This window comes from Carcharodon carcharias, chromosome 7, assembly GCF_017639515.1.
Source record: "Carcharodon carcharias isolate sCarCar2 chromosome 7, sCarCar2.pri, whole genome shotgun sequence".
NCBI classification, from domain to species: domain Eukaryota; kingdom Metazoa; phylum Chordata; class Chondrichthyes; order Lamniformes; family Lamnidae; genus Carcharodon; species Carcharodon carcharias.
The window spans coordinates 117,948,382-117,968,953 of NC_054473.1; the positions used below are offsets into that span (position 1 = coordinate 117,948,382).

The following is a 20,572-nucleotide window of genomic DNA, read 5'->3' on the forward strand; positions in this document are numbered from 1 at the left end:
TTAATGTAACACCCCTGTTTAAGAAGGGAGTGAGGCAAAAGACGGGAAATTATAGGCCAATTAGCCTGACCTCGGTCGTTGGTAAGATTTTAGAGTCCATTATTAAGGATGAGATTTCAGAATACTTGGAAGCGCATGGTAAAATAGGGCAAAGTCAGCATGGTTTCATCAAGGGGAGATCATGCCTGACAAATCTGTTAGAATTCTTTGAGGAGGTAACGAGTAGGTTAGACAAAGGAGAGCCAATGGATGTTATCTACTTGAACTTCCAGAAGGCCTTTGACAAGGTGCCACACAGGAGGCTGATCAGTAAGATAAGAGCCCATGGTGTTAGAGACAAGGTATTAGCATGGATAGAAGATTGGCTGTCTGGCAGGAGGCAAAGAGTGGGGATAAGGGGGTCCTTCTCAGAATGGTAGCCGGTGATTAGTGGAGTTCTGCAGGGGTCAGTGTTGGGACCACAACTTTTCACTTTATACATTAATGATCTAGATGAAGGAACTGAGAGTATCCTGGCTAAGTTTGCAGATGATACAAAGATAGGTGGAGGGACAGGTAGTATTGAGGAGGCGGGAAGGCTGCAGAAGGATTTGGATAGGTTAGGAGAATGGGCAAAAAAGTGGCAGATGGAATACAACCTGGGGAAGTGTGAGGTCATGCTCTTTGGTAGGAAGAATAGAGGCATGGACTATTTTCTAAATGGGGAGAGAATTCAGAAATCTGGAGTGCAAAGGGACTTGGGAGTCCTAGTCCAAGCTTCTCTTAAGGTTAACTTGCAGGTTGAGTCAGTAGTTAGGAAGGCTTATGCAATGTTGGCATTTATTTTGAGAGGACTAGAATATAAAAGCAGGGATGTGCTGCTGAGGCTTTATAATGCTCTGGTCAGACCACATTTAGAATATTGTGTGCAATTTTGGGCCCCATATCTCAGGAAGGATGCGCTGGCCCTGGAGAGGGTCCAGAGGAGGTTCACGAAAATGATCCCAGGAACGAAAGGCTTAACATATGAGGAATGTTTGAGGACTCTGGGTCTATACTCGATGGAGTTTAGAAGGATGACAGGGGATCTGATTGAAACTTACAGAATACTGAAAGGCCTGGATAGAGTGGACATGGGGAAGATGTTTCCATTAGTAGGAGAGACTAGGACCCGAGGGCACAGCCTCAGAGTAAAGGGAAGACCTTTTAGAACAGAGATGAGGAGAAACTTCTTTAGACAGAGAGTGGTGAATCTATGGAATTCATTGCCACAGAAGGCTGTGGAGGCCAGGTCATTAAGTGTATTTAAGACCGAGATAGATAGGTTCTTGATTGGTACAGGGATCAAAGGTTACGGGGAGAAGGTGGGAGAATGGGGTTGAGAAAGTTATCAGCCATGATTGAATGGCGGAGCAGACTCGATGGGCCGATTGGCCTAATTTCTGCTCCTATGTCTTATGGCTTTATGTGTTCAGCTTCTCGCCTACCTTAATCACCATTTGCAATAATGGCTGCAGTAAAAGAGGAGGATAAAATTAACAACTTGGAGTTATATAGAGCCTTTATCATATTAAAGCATCCCAAGGCAGTTCACAGGAGCGTTATAAATCAAAATGTGAGACTGAGCCATGCAAGAGGATATTAGAACAGATGACCAAAAGCTTGGTCAAAGAGATAGGTTTTCAGAAATGGCTTAAAGGAGGAAAGAAAGGTACAGAGGAGAGCAATTTAGGGAGGGAATGCCACTGCGTAGGGCCTTAGCAGTTGAAAGTACAGCTGTCAATGGTAGAACGATTAAAATCAGGGATGCTCAGGAGGCCAGAATATCTCAAAGGGTTGAAGAGCTGGAAATTACAGAGATAGTGAGGACCAAGGTCAAATTAAGTTCTTACAACCAATTGACTACTCATATTATACAAGACTTCACCAAAGCATATTGAGCTTATCGGGGTTATCACATAGCTCATAAACTGAAACATCAGCATTAAGTCTTCCACAATAATTCAATGTCTTTTACATCGTGTCACCTATCATTTATCATTTTGTCATACATTTTAACATTACCTATTGCAACCGTGCCTTTCCACCATATAGTAGGGCAGATTTGACCCCAAATTCAGTAGGCACTATTTGTCATCGATGGCTAGTAAAATACAGCGGTTGCAAACTGAACCTTTGTAAGGAATCCACAGAAGGTTAAGTGCTTTTTAAACAATGAGATAAGCCTTAATTAATATCAAACAACCTCCCTGGCACTTAAAATTAATTTCTACAAGCGTGGAGTTCCATTCCTTCAGATTTTAATTACTGTTGGAGATTTTTAATTTGTCTTTTATTACTGTCTCTCTTTATCCCACCTTTCTTGCCCTTTCAACTCCATTCATTCCATGTGGAGCGTTTTGTACTTGCAAGCAGTAAATTGCAGAAATTTCTGTCTGTCTTTTTGTAGCATTCTTACCTGAGTCAGAAGGTTGGGAGTTCAGATCCCACTCCAGGACTTGAGCACAAAAAATAAATGCTGACTCTCCAGTAAAGTACTGAGGGAGTGCTGCACTGTCAGAGAAGAGGCCTTGTCTGCCATCTCAAGTTGACATAAAAGATCCCATGGCACTATTTCGATGAGCAGAAGAATTATCCCCATTGTCCTGGCCAACATTGATCCCTCAATCAATATCAAAAAGACAGTTTATCTGAATGATTGGAGCAATTGCAGAACTCCGATGTACTGAGGAATCTGGGTATCCGGGTACATGAATCACAAAAAGTTAATATGCAAGTGATTAGGAAGGCACATAAAATGTTGTCATTTATCACGAGGGGAATGGAATATAAAATTTGGAAGTTTTGCTACAGCTGTACAGGGCTTTAGTAAGACCACATCTGAAATACTGTGTACAGTTTTGGTCTCCTTACTTAAGGAAGGCTAAAACTGCATTAGAGGCAGCGCAGAGAAAGTTCACCCAACTGATTCCTAGGATGACGGGGTTCTCTTATGAGGAAGGGTTGAACAGGTTGGGTCTATACCCATTAGAGTTTAGAAGAATGAGAGGTAATCTTACTGAAACACACAGGATCCTGAGGATATTTGACATGGTGGATGTTTTCACTTACAAGAAAGACTAGAACTAGGGGTCATGGTTTACAAATAAGAGGTCTCCCATTTAGAATGGAGAGGAGGAGAAATATTTTCTTAGAGGGTTATTAGCCCATGCAATTTGCTTCCTCAGAGAGCAGTGGAGGCTAGGTCATTGAATATATTCAAGGCTGAGTAAGATAAACGATCGATTGAAAAATGAGTCAAGTGTTTGGGGGGCAAACTGGAAAGTGGATTTGAGGCCACATTAGGACAGCTGTGATCTTATCAAATGGCAGAGCAAGCTCGAGGGGCTGAATGGCTTTCTCTTGCTCCTAATTCGTATGTAAGCAGACTTGCCAACTCTCACAGATCTATTGCGGGAGATGTGATTTGTAACTAAAATTAAGTCCATTTTGCAAGTGAAATTTTGTAATTTTTTAAATCCGGTTTCAAAACCAAGTACTCTCTTATACCAATGCTTCTGCATATGCAGAGCAATATTACACCAGATTTCACTGGCTCTCGGAGAATACCACAGTGCAATACAGAAAGTAAATCTCCTCTCACAACTGCAGCCGCACCCCCCCCCCCACCCCCCCAGCTCCCTCTTCTGTGCCCAAGTGTTGCTGTGTTGCTCATCCCTTCACTCTCTATAGAGCCCCAACTCTGTCCAATATTTTAATTGTGGAGAAAACTCTCTCAGCACTGCTTTTGCACAAGCTTACAGAATATGACACATAGTCAGTTATCTGACAGTCAATTACTCGTGCTTTCTCTTTGTCTCTCCCTCACTGTCTCTGCACGTATCTTTCCCGCTGTTTCTATCACCAATATTAGTATGGTTGGTGGTGCTCTTACTCCACATGCTGAAGTGAACAAGTTAAATTCAGTGGTCTTGTGACTGTGAGCAAACTAAGAACAAAAAATGAGTCAATCCATCCTCTTTATATGAATTAACGGACTTAAGTCATTCCAAGTTTTTGGTCACAGAACGGACAATCAAAATAGAAAAACCCCTCATCTCCCACTCCCCCCGCCCCCAAACCTGCCTCAATCAACTCCACAAACCAGAGATTTTAGGTTGATGAGACAGGTTACACGTCTGAAAACATTTAGGATTTTTTTTTAAATGTGAAGCACTTCAGATGGAATATAGTTTTTGTAAAGAATCCTGATCTGTTAGGGATTAAATAAACCGGCAATGAGGTTTACAAACCAATCTTTGTTGATTGGCCCCTGGGAAGAAAAGGCAACTGTTTAAAAATCTCTTGATTTTTCCGATTCTGTCTCGTTTACAGAAAATCAAAATGAGTAATTTCTCGGGTACCCCAGGAAGATAAGTTTCTGTTTCTACTTCTCGTGCTGTAATTAAAACATTTCTTCCATAACGCTACTTTCCTTCGGTTTGTTTACATTGCCTTCGGGAGTCCCCGGAAACGGCGAAATGATCCCTTTCCCTTCGCGGTCTACCCGCACTTGATAGCGGCCAGGCCCACTCTCTTACCTCGGGGATGAGATCGGCCTCGCTGCTCTTGTCTAGGAAGCCCAGGCGCGGCAGCACCATCTCAGTCCGACACGGGATCTTCTCCTGGGTCATCAGGATGTCATCTACGCTGAAGAAATTTTCCTCCAGCCCTCCCGACGGAACCGGCATATAGGACTCGGAGCGCGGCATAGCCGAGCGGGTTCGTTCAAGGCGGGCGAAGCGGAGTGGGAAGCTCGAGCTGCCGGAAACAAGCTGGCGCTTCAAATCTCCCGCCCTGGCCCCGCTAGGAAGAAGAAGCCGAGCGCAGAGTGATCAATTTTGCTGGTGTTATTAAAATCGTAATTTTATAAAACGCCTGGAGACCAGGATAAGCTTGCATTGTCAGTGTTTATTATTAATAAACCACCACGGCGTTTAAAACACACACTCCCCCCAAAAAATATGGAGGCAGCGACGTTCAATGACATCAGCGACGATGACCTAAACGAAAAATGACGTCCGCCGTGTCGCGCGGCAGGTGGTCAGTTGGGTTTTGAAAAGAGAACGAGGAAGCGAGCGAAGGTGGGGCGGCGTTCGGAAGGAGGCAGACAAAGGACGCCGTAGGGACGGGTGGGGGTGAGGAGGGACGGGCAAGAGCAGCTGGTCGACACGAACAAGAATGGCGAGCCACTCGGAGCATCCTGACACCTCGCTAAAGTTAAGGAGGAAGAGTACCGCGCGGTTTTCCAATTTGCACACGAAGCCTCAAACCATCGAGCGGTCCAAGTTCTATGAGGACCTGGTGGAGGAGATGCGCCGGAAGATGTGGTAAGTGCTCGAGGACAAGGGGCAGCGTTGGCACGTTGTGCAAGTCTCCCTGCCACGCATGCGCACTATTGCCAGGTCCATTCAGCCTAGTTGGGGGAAGTCGGTTATAGAATGGTTACAGCACGGAGGGATGGCCACTCAGCCGACGTATCCGCATGGCTTCTCTGCAAGAACAACTCATCTAGTCCCTCAGCCCTACTTTTCCGGCAGCCCTGCATTTTTTTTATTTTCAGATAATTAGTCGATTCTCTTTTGAAGACGTGGATTGAATCTGCCTCCACTACGTTCTTGGGCATTGTATTCCCGATCCTGACCACTTGCTGTATAAAAAAAGGTTTTCATCTCATCGTCCTTGCTTCTTTTGCGAGTCACCATAAATAAGTGTCAGTCTGCCAGTGGGAACAGTTCCATTTAATCTACTCCGTCCAGACCCCTCATGATTTTGGATATCTCTATCAACTCACCTATTAATCTTCTGGTCTCTAAGGAGAAGAGTCCCAGCTTCTCCAATCTATTTATGTAACTTAAGTTTCTCATTCCTGGAACCATTCTTGGGAATTTATTTTACATCCTCTCTAATGTCCTGACATCCTTCCTTCCTAAATTGTGGTGTCCTGAATCAAACATGATACTCCAGTTGCAGCCAAACCAATGTTTTATACAGATTTATCATAACTTTCTTGCTTTTGTTTTCTATGCCGCTATTTAGAAACCAGGATCCTTTATGCTTTATTAACTGCTTTCTCGACTTGTCTTGCCATCTTCACTGATTTGTGGACATAAACCTCCAGGACCCTCCTGCAACCCCTTTAGAATTGTATCCTTCATTTTATGTTGCCTTTCCTTATTTTTCCTATCAGTTAATCTCCACAATTCTCTGCATTGAGTTCCATACACAACTTATCTACATGTTCACCAGCCTGTCTATGTCCTTTTGAAGTCTATCACTGTACTCCTCACACTTCACAATGCTTACAATTTTTTTGTCATCTGTAAATTTTGATATGTGTCCTACACACCCAAGTCTAGGTCATTAATATATATCAAGAAAAGCAGCAGTACAAATAGTCATTTGATATTACAGAACTTGAGTATTACTGAAAAAAGACATCAAAGTTTTTCATCTTGCACTCATCAGGATAATTCACACGAATACCAACTTGTAAAGGGAACAACAATTTATACTGCATAAGAGAGTGTTGATTGATTTGCAAGTGAACTCTGATTGGTAGAGGCGTTGCCATGGCGAATGTATCAGTTAACTAATAACTGACAGTTATCCACCAAGCTTTGTTTAAATTCAAACCAGGCAGGTTGACTATGATTGGCCAAGGCTTTGTCTTGGGAAGTGAACCAGGGAATGGCAGTTGCTATTTGTTTAGTTGAAAAGGCCTGCGCATGTTCTTTCTGCAAAGGTCAGGGTCATGTGTATTAATATATGTAGCTTCTAGCATGTCTAAGTGAGCCACACTGTGAGGTCGATTGATAATCTTAAACTGGTTGTCAGTCTAATTTTTATCACGCTCAGGATTGTTTAGCAAACGTTCTCCATTTACGGAATCGCATCTAATGTCGGACACTATGTTTTGAGTTTTAAAGCACAGGCTGGTTGGGTTCACTCAGTACTCTGCCTGTTGCGACCAGCCATAGGGACACACTGATATGATCTGCCAGTTTTTGGGACATACACACCTAACATCACACCAACACTGAAATTCATATACCGAATTGCTCATTTCTGTGATAGGCAGAATGTCTTTTTGGCTTGACGGCAGCATCCTGTTAGTGGCGAATGCCACTAGTGTTGCACTGCATAGTAGCAGCGTGAAACGGCTAGCTTCACCTGTTTCTCAAATTTTTGAGATACCTTATTCTTCCGGGGTAACCTGAGTTAGACGGGGCACTTTTCAGCACCGGAAGTGGCGGCCTTAGGCCTCTTCATGAGTTTGCATGATATACAGCAAGCAATTATCTGATCAGGGGAGCCATTATCTCAGGATGGCTTTGATGCACCCTATTTCAGCATCATGGTGAGCAAATGGCCTGGGCCCTACTGATGAGGTTGCCGATAAAGCCAAACTTAAAGCATGTATAATGCGTATATTGACCAATGAAGGTGGCTTGAGGTAGACCAGGCTTTTCCAACATACAGTGCACGGGTCAGATGCAGCCCACGAAGCCCCTCTATGCAGCCAGTTTTCAAAATTCTGGTCAAACAAGTAAGTTTGAATGGAAGATTTTGCATGGAGCTGCTCCTCTAATCACAGGCCATTTCTCTTCCACGTTTGCTGCTAATAGGCTCACTAGTGAGCCTACCAGCAGCAAATGTGGGAGAGAAACAATTTGTGATTGGAGGAGCTGCAAACACTAGCCGCAATGCATTTGGGGACCGGGGAACCCAGGAGCGGGAGCTGAGGGCCATGGAACACAGGAGCCAGAAGCTGAGGGTTGTGGAACCCAGGATTGGGAAGCGCTGGAGCAGGGAGCTGAGGGCCATGGAACCCAGAAGCAGGGAGCTGAGATCTGTGGAATCCAGGACCCGGTAGCTGACGCCATGGAACCCGGGAGTGGGAAGCCCAGGAGCGGGGAGCTGAGGGCCAGTGTGCCCAGGAGCAGGGAGCTGAGGGCCGTGGAAGTGAGGAGCCAAGGGCCAGCGTGCCCAGGAGTGGGAAACCGAGGGACGTGGAAGCCAGGAGCGGGGAACCCAAGAGCAGGGTGCTGAGGGTTGGCGTTCCCAGGAGTGGGGAGCCGACGGCTGGGGAGCCCACGAGTGGGGATGCCGGGAAGTAGGGACCAGGCATCCAGACTTGAGAATGAGGCCGCAGGAGCGTGGCCCACTGTCGTCTGAGTAGGTGAGTGATGAGAGACTGTGTGCAAGAGAGTGTGTGTGAAGGGGGAGAGAGAGGGAGAGGATGTGATGGGGAGGGGTGTGGGGAGAGAAAGCATGTGGGGGGCAGAGGGACGAGGGAGAGTGTATGTGGGGGGGGGGGGGTGCAGTGTGTGTCCAAAAGTCTGGCTTACTCCCAGTATGAGGGTTTTCATTCACCCTCACCCCCACACACCATCATGCACTCTCATCCACTCTCACAGTGGGTCAGGGTGAGTGAGTGGTGTGGGTGAGTGAGTGAGCACCTTGGGACTGGGAGTGAACCGGACACACACACACTCACTCTATTACACTCTAACATTCATCTTTATTTATTACTCTTTTTCTTTGCTCTGCAAGTTGTTTCATTTCATATCTTTTCAAAAAAAAATTGTGTGTAATGTTGCACTGAACTTTATCTTTCTGAAATTTGTTCATCAGCCCCCTTGACTGACAAAAATTTTGAAATATGGTCCCTTCAGATGAAAAGGTTGGACAACCCTGTGGTAGACAATAGTAGAGGACTCACTGGTCTCTCAACTCGCACGTCAAGGAAAGGGAGCTCATTTGATTGCTCCATTTGAAAGATGAATTTGAGTGCAGGATGGAGCCCATTAAGGTGTGTGTGCTTTGATAACATGTGTCTTTTTTCAGCAATACTCAAAAGCAGGGGTCCTAAACACCAAACTCTGGAGAACCTCTTTATATGTCTTCCTCCAGTCTGAAAAACAACCATTCACCACTACTTTCTGTTTACTATCACTTAGTCAATTTCATATCCATCCTGCTCCAGTCCCTGTTATTCCATGAGTTCTAACTGTACTCACAAGTCTGTTACATGGCACTTTGTCAAATGCCTTTAGGAATCTATGTACGCCACATCAACCACATTCCTTTCATCAATCCTCTCTGTTATCTCATCAAAAAAACGCAAGCAAGATAGTTAAACACCCTTTGCCCTTAACAAATCCATGCTGGCTTTCTTTAATCATATTTGTCCAATTCAGTTTGTTCAAAGTAGAATCGATATCACTGATGCACTTAGGCAACTGCTGCTTTTATGAGAAAAGTTATATTTTCAATAGAATAACGTATTGGGAAACAGCATTGCAAACACAGCTGAAGGATTGCACAAAAAAATTAACCATTAAATATTTTTCTTCAGGATATTTACTGCAATTGCAATAACTGATCAGCTGCATTGTGATAGGCAGTGAGATTATGAAATCATGGAAACTTACAGCACAGGAGCTGTTTGCCCAACTGTGCTTGCGCTGGCTCTTTGAAAGGGCAATTGTGCTTAGTCCCACATTTGCCTATAACCTTCTAAGCTCCTTGTTCTCAAGTACTTGTCCAGCTCCCTTTAAATCAGCTTCCACCACCTTTTTCGTTAGAACATTCCAGATTCCGACCAAGTCTCTATCCTATCGAAACCACTCGTCATCGTGAAAACCTCTATTAGGTCACCTCTTAATCTTCTCTGTTCTAAGGAGAAAACACCCAACTTTTCCAACCTCTCTTAATAACTGAAATCCCTCACCCCTGGGGGCAACCTGGTTATCCTGCTCTGTAACTTTTTAGGATGTTTTATTATCACTGTGCCAACTGTGAAATGTCCAGTGTGAAACACATTAGCCAGAATTTTCTGGTCTCGTTGGTGTCAGGCGAGGACAATATTGTGGGAAGGTCAAAAATTGATTTCATGCTGGCGTGAAATCACAGCGGGATCATCTGATGATGCCTACCATGGTGGAACACCAATCCCGCTGAAGACCGTTGTGAACCCGCTTTGCATCTGAGGAGCAGGAGATGCTGGAGCCCTACAACTGCGAGATCCTGGAGGAACACATGCATTGCATGCTGGGTGGATTCTCATGGACTTGGCCCTGCCGTGAAGCAGCTCATGGAAGTTGGGAGGTCTCCGTTGATGTCTCGAGTCTGCTTTGGAACGTCACAGTCTTGGCCACGGGCTGATAATGGATGATCAGTGAGAGAGAGGAGAATAAGGCTGGGGGGGGGGGTGCGCAAAGGTGTTGTGAGGTTAGTGGAGAGGAGGTGTAACAAGGGAGAATGTGGCAAGTGTAAGGGAAAGATTTCAGAGGGTGGAAGAAGTCCGGGGTGGTTTGGGGGTGGGGGGTGGGGGGGATGCAGAAGGAGTCCAAGAGGAGGAAGGAGTAAGGGTGGAGGAGGGAATAAAGGGGGGGATGTCCAGATGAATGTGCAAGGAAGGGGTCTGTGGAGTCAATGACTGCTCGGGGAGAGAACTTGGGTGTGGTGGGCGGGAATGGTGAGTATGAGAGGGGGCAGAATGAGCTGGATGGGTGGGAGGATGAGGGTGTGACAGTAGCGGTAGAAGGGACGGCGAAAGTGGTTGCTGGGAACTTGGAGGCAGACATGGGAGTGGAAAGGAGAGGTCGGCATTCTCAGGAAGGTAGGGGACGTGTATGTTCACCTGGACATTCTGGAAAGAAAAAGTTTCAGTTTGGTAGGTCATGGTGGGGAGGTGGAAGGTGATGCCAGGATGGCCAGCAGTGATGGTGGAAAGGACATGAGTGTCTGAGGGAGGGCAAAGGACAGGGAAGCTTACGGGAAACTTGACTATGACCATGTCTTTCAAATTGAAAGTGAGCGAAGCCTCGTGCTGGGCAGGCACATGTGCAGCGTGGGAATGCAATCAGTAGGTGGGCGGAGATGCAGGTCAGCTCAGATGGACAACTGAAAGAAAACCCCAGCAGGCAGCATTGTAAATGCTCGGGACATTGAGATGAGCGTGATGGAAGAAGACTCCGTGTGCGTGGGAGAATGCTTGCACAAGGCTCCAAAAGACCCTGCCATACATGCATCCGCACGCGCCCACACACACACACACACTTCTCCCTCCAGAATCACTCATGGTCCGGCTGCAAGCAGCTGAAGTGCTAGTGGTGATGGGGGGGTGAGGGGGCGGGAATGCAGGGGGAGGACTTGTGAAGTCTGAAAATGAAACTGAGAGACAACAATACACATCATTCAGTGAAAGTAAATATATTTTCATATTATGAAGTGACAAAATGTGTTCACCCGTGATCAGAATATCTTAACTTTTCTAGGCCTACCACTTCTTCTAAATGCTGCCCTGACATCCACAGCAGGGCTGGAGACAGCCTGTGCGATGGTTGGCTCTGTTGCCTCTGATGACGTCAGCATGCGTCCTCTGGAGAACTGAGGCCATGAGGGCCCTGGCTTGCTTTTGTTGTCTTGCTGTGGGCCAGCTGCTCCCTCTGTGGTGACAGAGGATGAAGTTGAAGGGGTCACAGACAAAGGGGACTTGGAGGGAGAGGACAGCCTCTGAGATTCCTGTGTGGATGACCCAGGGTTATCCAGCTGCCGCTCCTCCTCCATTCGGGTGTTCAAGGGCCCCGGCCTGACTCTTTGAGCGGAAGGAGCACCCGAACAGACACGAGATGCCAGCTTTCCCCCTCATGTTGCCACTGCAGGAACTTGCCACTGTCTACCATGATGAAGTGCAGATCTGCGCACATCTTTGCATTCTGCTGGGTCAGGGTCTCCATGATGTCCACTGTCCATCCCATGGAGACTGCCATACATGTATGTGTGGCACCACTTCATCAGAGAACAGGTGGACTCACGTGCCACTCTGCTGAGGGCTTCCACAGCTCTGCTTGATGTTCTCCCACCTTCTCCTAACTCTCCACAATGAGTTAGAAGCCTGAATCCAGAGGCTCATCACCTGACTCACACCACACAAATGCTTCTACCCCAGCAGTGCTCCGAGTGCCAGGTAGCTCGGCTGAATCTGCCTCCTCCTGCTGTGGACACGTGTCTGTGCAGTTACCACCATATTGTGAAGCCGAGCCTGCTCTAGATCTAGGCCCCACTGCAGTGTGTCTCTGCACTGGTGGAGGATGTGGGTAAGCTCTGTAATGGGTCTTCCAGGCTGCTTATTTCCAGCTGTTCAATGGAGGTGTCCTCTTGGCTGGAGGTGAGGACCAGGATGGAGCTGAGGGACTGGTTGGCTGAGGGTTGCTTGGCAGAGCCCCCTGTGAACCAAAGTCGAGATAATTAGTGCATGGCAACAAAAAATCAGGAGAGAGAACACTCACAGTTGCATCGAGAGAGGGGTGATGTGGTGCAGGATCCTCACGTTGATGTTTGCTGCTCACTTCACCGTCACCACAGGCATGGTCCACATCCTCACCAGTCAGTGCAATGGCACGTGCCTCAAAGTGAGTGAGGGGATGAATGTGGGCCACTCCACCCCCGGTCTGGGACCTCCCCCTCCTGTTGTGAGCCAGCTTCTCCTGCATGAAAACAGATGGAGAGAGTGTGAGCAGGACGCATGGCACTGCGTGGGATGTTTGCATGGTGAATGAAGCCATGGACAAGATGAGGATACGAGTTCCAGAAGATATGAGTCTGATGGAGATATGAGGGTATGTGTGTGAGAGTTAGTGGTGTTGTCCCTTGAGGCATGAGATCCCTGTGGATGTGTGATGGGTTTGTTAGCGTGTGAGTTGAGAGTGATGAGGTGTCTTACCCTGGCAGAACAGATGAGACCATTCATCCTCTTCCTGCACTGGATGGCTGACCACCTCCGTTGGTGCTGACAGCTCCTGCCACCGCCTCCCAGCCCGGATTGGTGACTCTGGTGGATCTCCTGCGGACAGAGTGGTGGTAGAAGATATTGCGCCACTGTGCAGCAGGTGCTGCGGCAAAGAGTCGCGAAATTGGGGGCTGCCATCATCTTTGCTTTCGGTGCCATCTGTCACCCGGAGCAGTCCTGGTCTGAAGCATGCGCTCTGGTGTGCTTTAAATATAACCTCCAGAGTGAGGAAGTGCTAAAGCCATGGCGTGGTAGGCAAATCCGAGCCCGCCCACCAGCAATCCAGCATGTTCCCCATGAATGAATAATTAATGAGGCGGAACGCACCAAAAATGGGACAATACAGTGTGAAAAGCCACCATTGCAGCTGGCAGGTAAAAAAAATCCTTTATCTCACCTGCTACTGCACTTTGTGCAAATCTGGGATGGTTCTGCCCTTGAAGTGGTCAGCTAGTCCTGGGTTGTCTGTACAGCAGTGCCTGTTGGATACTGAAGACTTCCAAACCAGTTGCCTCTTGATTGCCACCAACAACAAAACAACAAGAACTTGCATTTGTATTCGAGGTATGGAAAGAATTCTGATCCGAGCTTTTAATGTCTTATTGAATCCTGTGGTTGACTGGGGTTATTTTAACCCAGCACAGTAACCAGCAGTTTAAAACTTTTGTCCTTGCTACCTAAGAACTGTGTAGATGGCAGCAGTAAGGTTGAGAAGGATGAGATGGGATAGTGCACCACGGTTACAGTCACAGAAAATATAGTTTGTGAGTTTGATTAGGGCTGTTTTAATGCTGTCCTGGGGGCCTCATTAGCAAGGTTCACACATGGAGTTGGAGGAAAGACAGGTATGAATTTGGACGGGAATGATGTTGAAATAATTTGGAGAGGAAAGCAAGATCAGAAATGGTGCGATAGTTTGCAAGGACGGGTGGGGCTGCGGTGGGGGAGGGGGGGTGGGGTGGGGGGTGGGGGGTGTCAAGGGTGGGTTTTTTGAGGGGGAATGTGATTGCAATCAATGTGAGAGGGAGGGAATCTGAGGAGAGAGATCTGTATATCAGCTAGCATAGGAGTCAGGAAGGGAAGTTGGATGGTCAGCACTTTGGTGGAAGTAAGGTTGAGTGATCAAAAAGTGGGTCTCTGCACAAGGCAAGTTGTAGAGGGCATGAGGGGAGATGGGAGACAAAATAGAGAAAGATGTAAGTTCAGGCTGGAGCAGGGGCAAACCTTGGATGAAATTTGGCTTGGTGGACAAGGGGAAGGGATGGATGTGGCTGAGGAATTTGCGGGGCGGGGGTATGTATGCGAGACGGCAGAAATGGAGGTGGATATGACTGGGTAAAAGAAAGGGAAAGAGAGGCGTCCAAGAGGGGTAAAGAAAAGAAAACTGAGACAGAGGTACTGGGCTTGGGTGAAAATGAGCCCATGAGGGGGAACTTCAAGGTACGTAACTATGGCAAAAAATATGCAGAAAAGGGAGGACACAATAAGAGAAAGTCCAACTTTAAAGTCAGAGGTTCTGTGGTGGATTAAAATTGACTTCTAGATATGGTAGAATCGGCTTGGAGCTACGATGAACCAATGTCTAGCTTCACACACAGGTGTGGAGGGTGAGTGAGTCCAGAAGGTGTTTGACGACAGAGTATCAGTGGGCATGCTGCTGGAGATATTCCTTTATAAAATAGGTAAGGAGGTGTAAAAAATCGACCGTGAGGAAACATAGGAACATGAGCTGAGTTTAGACGATTGTGTGACAGGTTAGTTTTACCCTACTGATGATGTGTTGTTGCAATAATAATCCTGTTGAGTACAAGAGGCACCACAGGCCTCAGGGGTCAGAGGATATTCAGATGCACACCATTTTCAAACCTAACAATAAAAGGTTGAATAACCTCAGCAACAAGTAATGTAGTTCTATTAATTTTATTGAATATAATTAAATGAGCGATATTTATAAAAATGCACAGGAATACACGAGGAATTACTGCAATTTCCCAAAAGAAAATTGTTGCCAATGTGTCATGGGCTGTACTTTCTAACTGTGAAATAAAGACCTAGTTTCTCCTAGTCATCATCTGTTATTTCAGGAGGAGCTGTGGAAATTCCAGTGTAACAGGTATTTGTAGATGTTTTTCACCATTTCTCTGTTTCATTGACCTACCAAAAGTTATGGCAGGTCAGCAGGAAAATCCCTGTTAGGCCAAATGATTTACCTAGTGATTCTGACTAAATGAAAAATGGTTCTAGAAACATATGCAAAGTTGAGTACACTTGTGAAATGATCACAAAATAAGACGTTCAACCCCCCTGAAAAAGATTTGGGGCAGAAATTTTCGCTCGGTGGGCAGATGCGCGCCCAACCCACTCGAGCGTGAATTGACGTGCGTTGACATCGGCCGAGCGTGCTGACGTCAATGCGTAGCCACTTGATTGGTCGGTTGGTGGGCGCACACCAGAGCAGGCAGCACACTCGCCAACAATTAAAAGGCCTGGTAAGACCGTTACTTTATCAATTGACATAATTTTTTTTACTGCCCGTCCAACCTAACGGTTGGCAGGCAGGCGAAAAGTCCAAGTGGCCTTTGCATTTTTTTTTGGAAAACTCCTCCACGGGCTGGATGAGGTTTCCAAAAGGAAATAAAGATAAAGTAAAAACTTAATTTTTCATTAATAACAGAGTCACATGAGGGGACATTTTTTTTTATTACTCTTCGTCTCCCAAAGGCAGCTCCATGCCTCAGGGAGATTATGCTGTGTTCATGCTTGCACTCTCCCCACCCCACCCCCCACCCCTGCACAGGCAGTGCTGAGTGATGCTGCTTGCGTTTCACCAGCGTGAAATCGCGATGCGGTGCCAATTGTGGGCAGCAGTCAGCTTCCCGACCTCCCACCCTGCCAAGGGCAAACTTCTGCCCTTGGTTACCAAATGTCAGTTTTTACTTGAGCAGTTTTACAGTGTCAGATCTCACATGGGACACTGCTGTTTTGGGAACTAAACTGTAGAAAAGATACATTGACCTTGGGAGGGGTACAGCACAGATTCACCAGAAAATACAAGGGCTTAAAGGGATTGTCACAACTCACTGGGGATAAGTGCGCTATAATGTCAAGCCCCACTGCTCCCCAAGCTGTGACAAATGTGAGAAAGTTTAATCAGACCACCAAATTGCCCCAATTTTACCTTACTGTGTAATTTAATTTAATTTAGATTAACAGAATAAGAGCATCAGGTTTGTAAACTTAACAAGTAAATAACTTTATTAAAATTTTTTAACCAATGACAAAAAGAAATATGAACTGTTAACTCTTAAACTCTATCTTACTCTACCCCTTTTTAACCCCTATACACAAATACACACACACATAAGACACACAGAAGGATTTAATGGATGAGGTAAGAACAGTTCGATAGCACCAATCTGGAGTACAGGGTGAGATGAGTTGATTTTGCTTAAAGTTTTCCAAGTTCCTTGCAGACTTGTACTTCTAACACAAGGTGATCTTTCAGCACTTCCAGTCTGTAGTTTACTTGTTGAAAACCTGCTTTCAATGCCTCTATTAGTGATTTCTCCCCTTTTCTCTTGACAGGGATACAGAGGTGTGAGGAATAGCCAGTTAATTACTATGGCAGAATTATTGGAGTTTTATCAAAAAAAACACAGGAGAGAGAGGTTTTTAGGTCTTTCCTTTTGGCAGGTTAGGATCCTTCTCCTGGCTACTGCTATCACAAAACCCTGGTCACCTGGTCAGCAGCCAATCAAGTGCCGTTGCTAGGCAGTTCTCTCTTAAACCATGTCCTTTCTGGGACCATTGTCCAACTTGGCACGCGCTGTTTCAAGAAGTAGCAACATTGTAGATTCCTTTTCCTGCTTCAGGGAACATATTTTTGTAAATTGCAGCGACTGTAGGTTTTTAAAGCCACAGTCCAAGAAAAATTAAAAAAAAAAGCTCTTTGCAGGATAAATTATGTATGTAGGTTGCATAAAATTGGCTTTGTTTTGAGTATAGAAGGTTGAGGGGTAATCTTATCAAGGGGTGTTTAAAATGATAAAAGGATTTGATAGAGTAGATGAAGAAAAACCATTTCCTCTAGTGGGAAGGTGCAGAATGAGAGGGCATAATGTTAAAATTAGAGTCATGCTCTTTAGGAAGGAAATCAGGAAGCATTTTACGCAAAATGTAGTGAAAAGCTGGAACTCTTTTCCCCCAACAGGCTGTTAATGCTGGATTGCATGCCAAAGAGTAGCTGCAATGGTGCTGATTTGAATTTATTTAATGAAGAGTTAGAACAGATGCATTGGACCAAATGTGCTCCACCTCTGCTGTAAATGCCTATGATCCTGTGCATAGCGTGGATGCTCATCCAGTTACCCTGAAATCCTGCCGAGGAGCTACTTACTGTAACTTACTGGAGGGAAGTCGAAGTTTCAGAGAAATTACATTAACAGCTGAACACAACCCTTTACACCACCTAAGTAATGACAATAGTCTGGTGGTAGGCCTATAGAATCTTATAAATGAATAAGAATAAATGACCAATAAAATTATATGGCTCCCTCTAGACATAAAATTGTTCTTTTTTAAAAAAGGTCATAAAAATACTGCATTTGATTTTAATTCTATGCCAAATGGCTGAACACTTACACAGAAAAAGTACTTTTCCAGGTTTTCCTCTTAACAATTGGCAGTTATTTAATATTGTCTTTTGGGAATAGTGTTCCCATTTGTTGTAAAAAAAATTTAAAGGTGAAAGAAAGAACTGGTATTGTAAATCACCTTCCATGGCTTCCAAAGTGCTTTATAGCCAATGAAATATTTGTACTGTAGTCACTCTTATAACAGAAGGACACTAACTAGTTTTCACACATCATTGGAATAAATGACCAGATCTTATTTTTGTGTGGTGTAAGTTGAGCAATATATATGTTGGTCAACAGACCAGGAAAAATGAACTGTTTTAGTTCAGAGGGCAAACAGGCCTTGATTTAACGTCTCATTTGAAAGAGTGTTCTTCAAATGGTCCGGCATTACCTCAGGACTGCATGGAAGCAAATTATGTACACATGCCTCTGGAGTTGAGCTTCAGACCACAACCTTTTGACTTAAAGCTTAAAGTGCCACTGTTGAGCCAGGACTGATAGCATATTCCCCGCCATATGAGTGTAAACTCTCTAACAGAAAATCACCTCAAATATTTCTTAGTTCAAACTGTAGAAAAGCTTCTTTTGTCAAACTGTATGGGCTGGAGGATTGAAGCGGGACCAGATAGTTGGAGGTTTTGTAGAGGATTTGGGGGGGAATGTCAGAGGCCTCGGGGGGGTGGGGGTGAAGGTTGGATGGGGGAGAATGACAGAGGTCAGGAGGAAGGTGGTTGGAGGTCTGGGGGATGGGAGGGGTTCTCGAAGGCCTTATAGGGAAGGTTAGGGTTGGATGCCCAATCATGGGAGGATTGCTGATGCAGGCATGCTGAATCCACAGTCCTTACCTAGGTTTAGCTGCTAGGCCTCCCAAAGCTTGGGAAATCTGACTGCCCATAGTTAAATTTCAAATGTCAAAAACAATGAGGCTCATAGCTTAATTATAATACTTAAAGTGCCAACCTGCCTTAGAGTAGGTTGGTGCCTGCCCATCCCCATCCCTCCTTCATTAAGACCAATTGTGGGTGAGTCGGATTGGGGTTTTTAACCCTTTAACCTAGCAACCGACCCAAATCCACCATTATTTTATTTTAAGGTTAAAATTCCATCCTATGACTTTCTGAATTGGGCAATTTTATGGTTTTGGGCTCTTACCTGGGAGCCTTGTTTTTCAGAAGCACATACTAAAACTTTGGATGCCCACAGTCTACAATTTTTCAACTATTTAAAATAATAATTAATAATCACATGCAGTATACATTTAAATTTCTGATATGTATTTTCAGAAAAGACGTGCTTTCTCCCAGGACAACATTAAAAATTTTTTGCTAATTTCCCATGCCACTGTATTTGTAGATTTTATGAGTAAAATTGTGTCAAAATAGAATTAGTTTTCGACTGGAACACAGTTGAGACTACTCTAATTCTTATATACTGTAGGCTGAAGAATACAGAGCTACCTGTTTTGTGCCTATGTTTAATGCTATACACGATGATGTTTATGCTGAAGGAAATAATTGTGACATAATTATCTGGAGTTTACCGACTGATCGTCACAATTGTCTACCAGTACATAACAGCATCCATAATTAATTAGGAGACTACTATTCAGATCATTTCAATTCGAGCAGCTTCTAAGCCAATTTTTTTCTTACAGTTGCCACAAAAACCGAGAATCACTTCTTAGCTCTTCCAGTGGATTTCTCAACTACCGTGGGATTTTGAATTGGGCTGTTGTTGTGCTGGTAGGTATTATGCTTCTATCTGAGAAAAGAACAGCAAGAACCATTTAGCATCAGGTTATAATGTGCTTCAGCTGGATATAACACAGTGGCCATAGTTAAAAATGTCACATATTGCTCTGTTTTATGCTTTTAATGCTATTTCTATGGTTGCTGGTCTTGGTAATGCATTTGTGTGGCAGTGCCTTTTGCTTGTTTCTTTCTATCAAAATTAATATATGTGAAATTAATTGAGATTTTCTAGCATGGCATTTTTGAAATTTCATATGATCATGCCACTCATGCTCTGAGAAAAGCCATAACACTTCCTGGTTGTTGTTAAAAACGTAAGGAAAGAAATGTTTAACCACTGCATTTCCAAACAGAGTATTTAAAGCGTGAAGCAAGAAATGCCATTTGGCCTGTGATGATAAATGGCCTAAAATTTGCTTAAATATATTTTTCTACAGCTTACGGGCAGGATTTTTCAGTCGCCATGCGGGGGAGGGCTCGGCACACCACGTAAAATGATGGGTGATGATGTCGAGTGTACGTCCCAATGTCATCACGCAGTCCCGTGATATTTTGTTTGGAAGGCACACATCGGAGTCGGCTGTGTACCCGCCGATATGTAGACGGCCTATTAAGGCCATTAGGAAAGTAATTGATGTAATTGTTAATGCTGCCTGTCTAACCTTAAGGTTGGCGGGCAGGTGAAAAGGCCAAGCGGTCTTCGAGTTTTTTAGGAAACCTCATCCACGAGCGGGATGAGGTTTACTAAAGTTTTTTTTTTACTAAGTAAATAACATTTTATTCCTAAACATAAAAACATCTCCCATCTCATGTGACACAGTCTCTTGAGTGGGACATGTTTAAATACATTTTTAAACCATTTATTCAATTATTTCAATATCAATTCAATCTCCCTGATGTATGGAGCTGTCTCAGGGAGATTGAAATGCTGTTTCGTGCGCATACGCAAAAGAGCACTGGCCCCGACCCTCCCCCTGTCCGCATAGGTAGTGCTGAGCGCTATCGCTCGTGTATTATGCTGGGTGACCTTAATTGGCCCGTCAGCGTAAAATGGCAGCGCACAGCCGATCATGGGTGGCGATCAGCTCTGCGATCGCTCCCACCGAGCCCGCCAGCAGTCTGAAAAATTCAGGCCTATGTAAAATTTGTATAATAAGTATCACTTAATTATTAATATAAATTCAAACTCAACACCATTTATTCTGCAAGGTTATTAATGACATGACTGGATATAGGATCCTTGAGTTTATTAACAGAGGGGAAAATTTTTTCCCCGTCTGGCGGGCCTTTCAGGGGCGGGCGCGGAGCCAATCGCCGCCTGCGATCGACTCCGCGCTGCCATTTTACGTGGGTGGGCCAATTAAGGC

At 45.0% G+C, this 20,572-nt stretch overlaps 1 protein-coding gene across 2 annotated transcripts in view; it reads right to left on the minus strand.

Annotated features, from left to right (window-relative positions):
- gins3 (GINS complex subunit 3) overlaps positions 1 to 5,390 on the minus strand; it is a 29,278-nt gene extending 23,888 nt beyond the window's left edge. The window contains exon 1 of one of the 2 annotated variants that reach the window (XM_041192301.1): positions 4,560 to 5,390. In XM_041192301.1, the coding sequence (XP_041048235.1) occupies positions 4,560 to 4,730 (171 nt within the window). In that variant the 5' untranslated portion in view covers positions 4,731 to 5,390. The remainder of the gene's footprint in view (positions 1 to 4,559) is intronic. The other variant, XM_041192300.1, reaches the window with a different exon arrangement.
- Between the last annotated feature and the right edge of the window lie 15,182 nt (positions 5,391 to 20,572).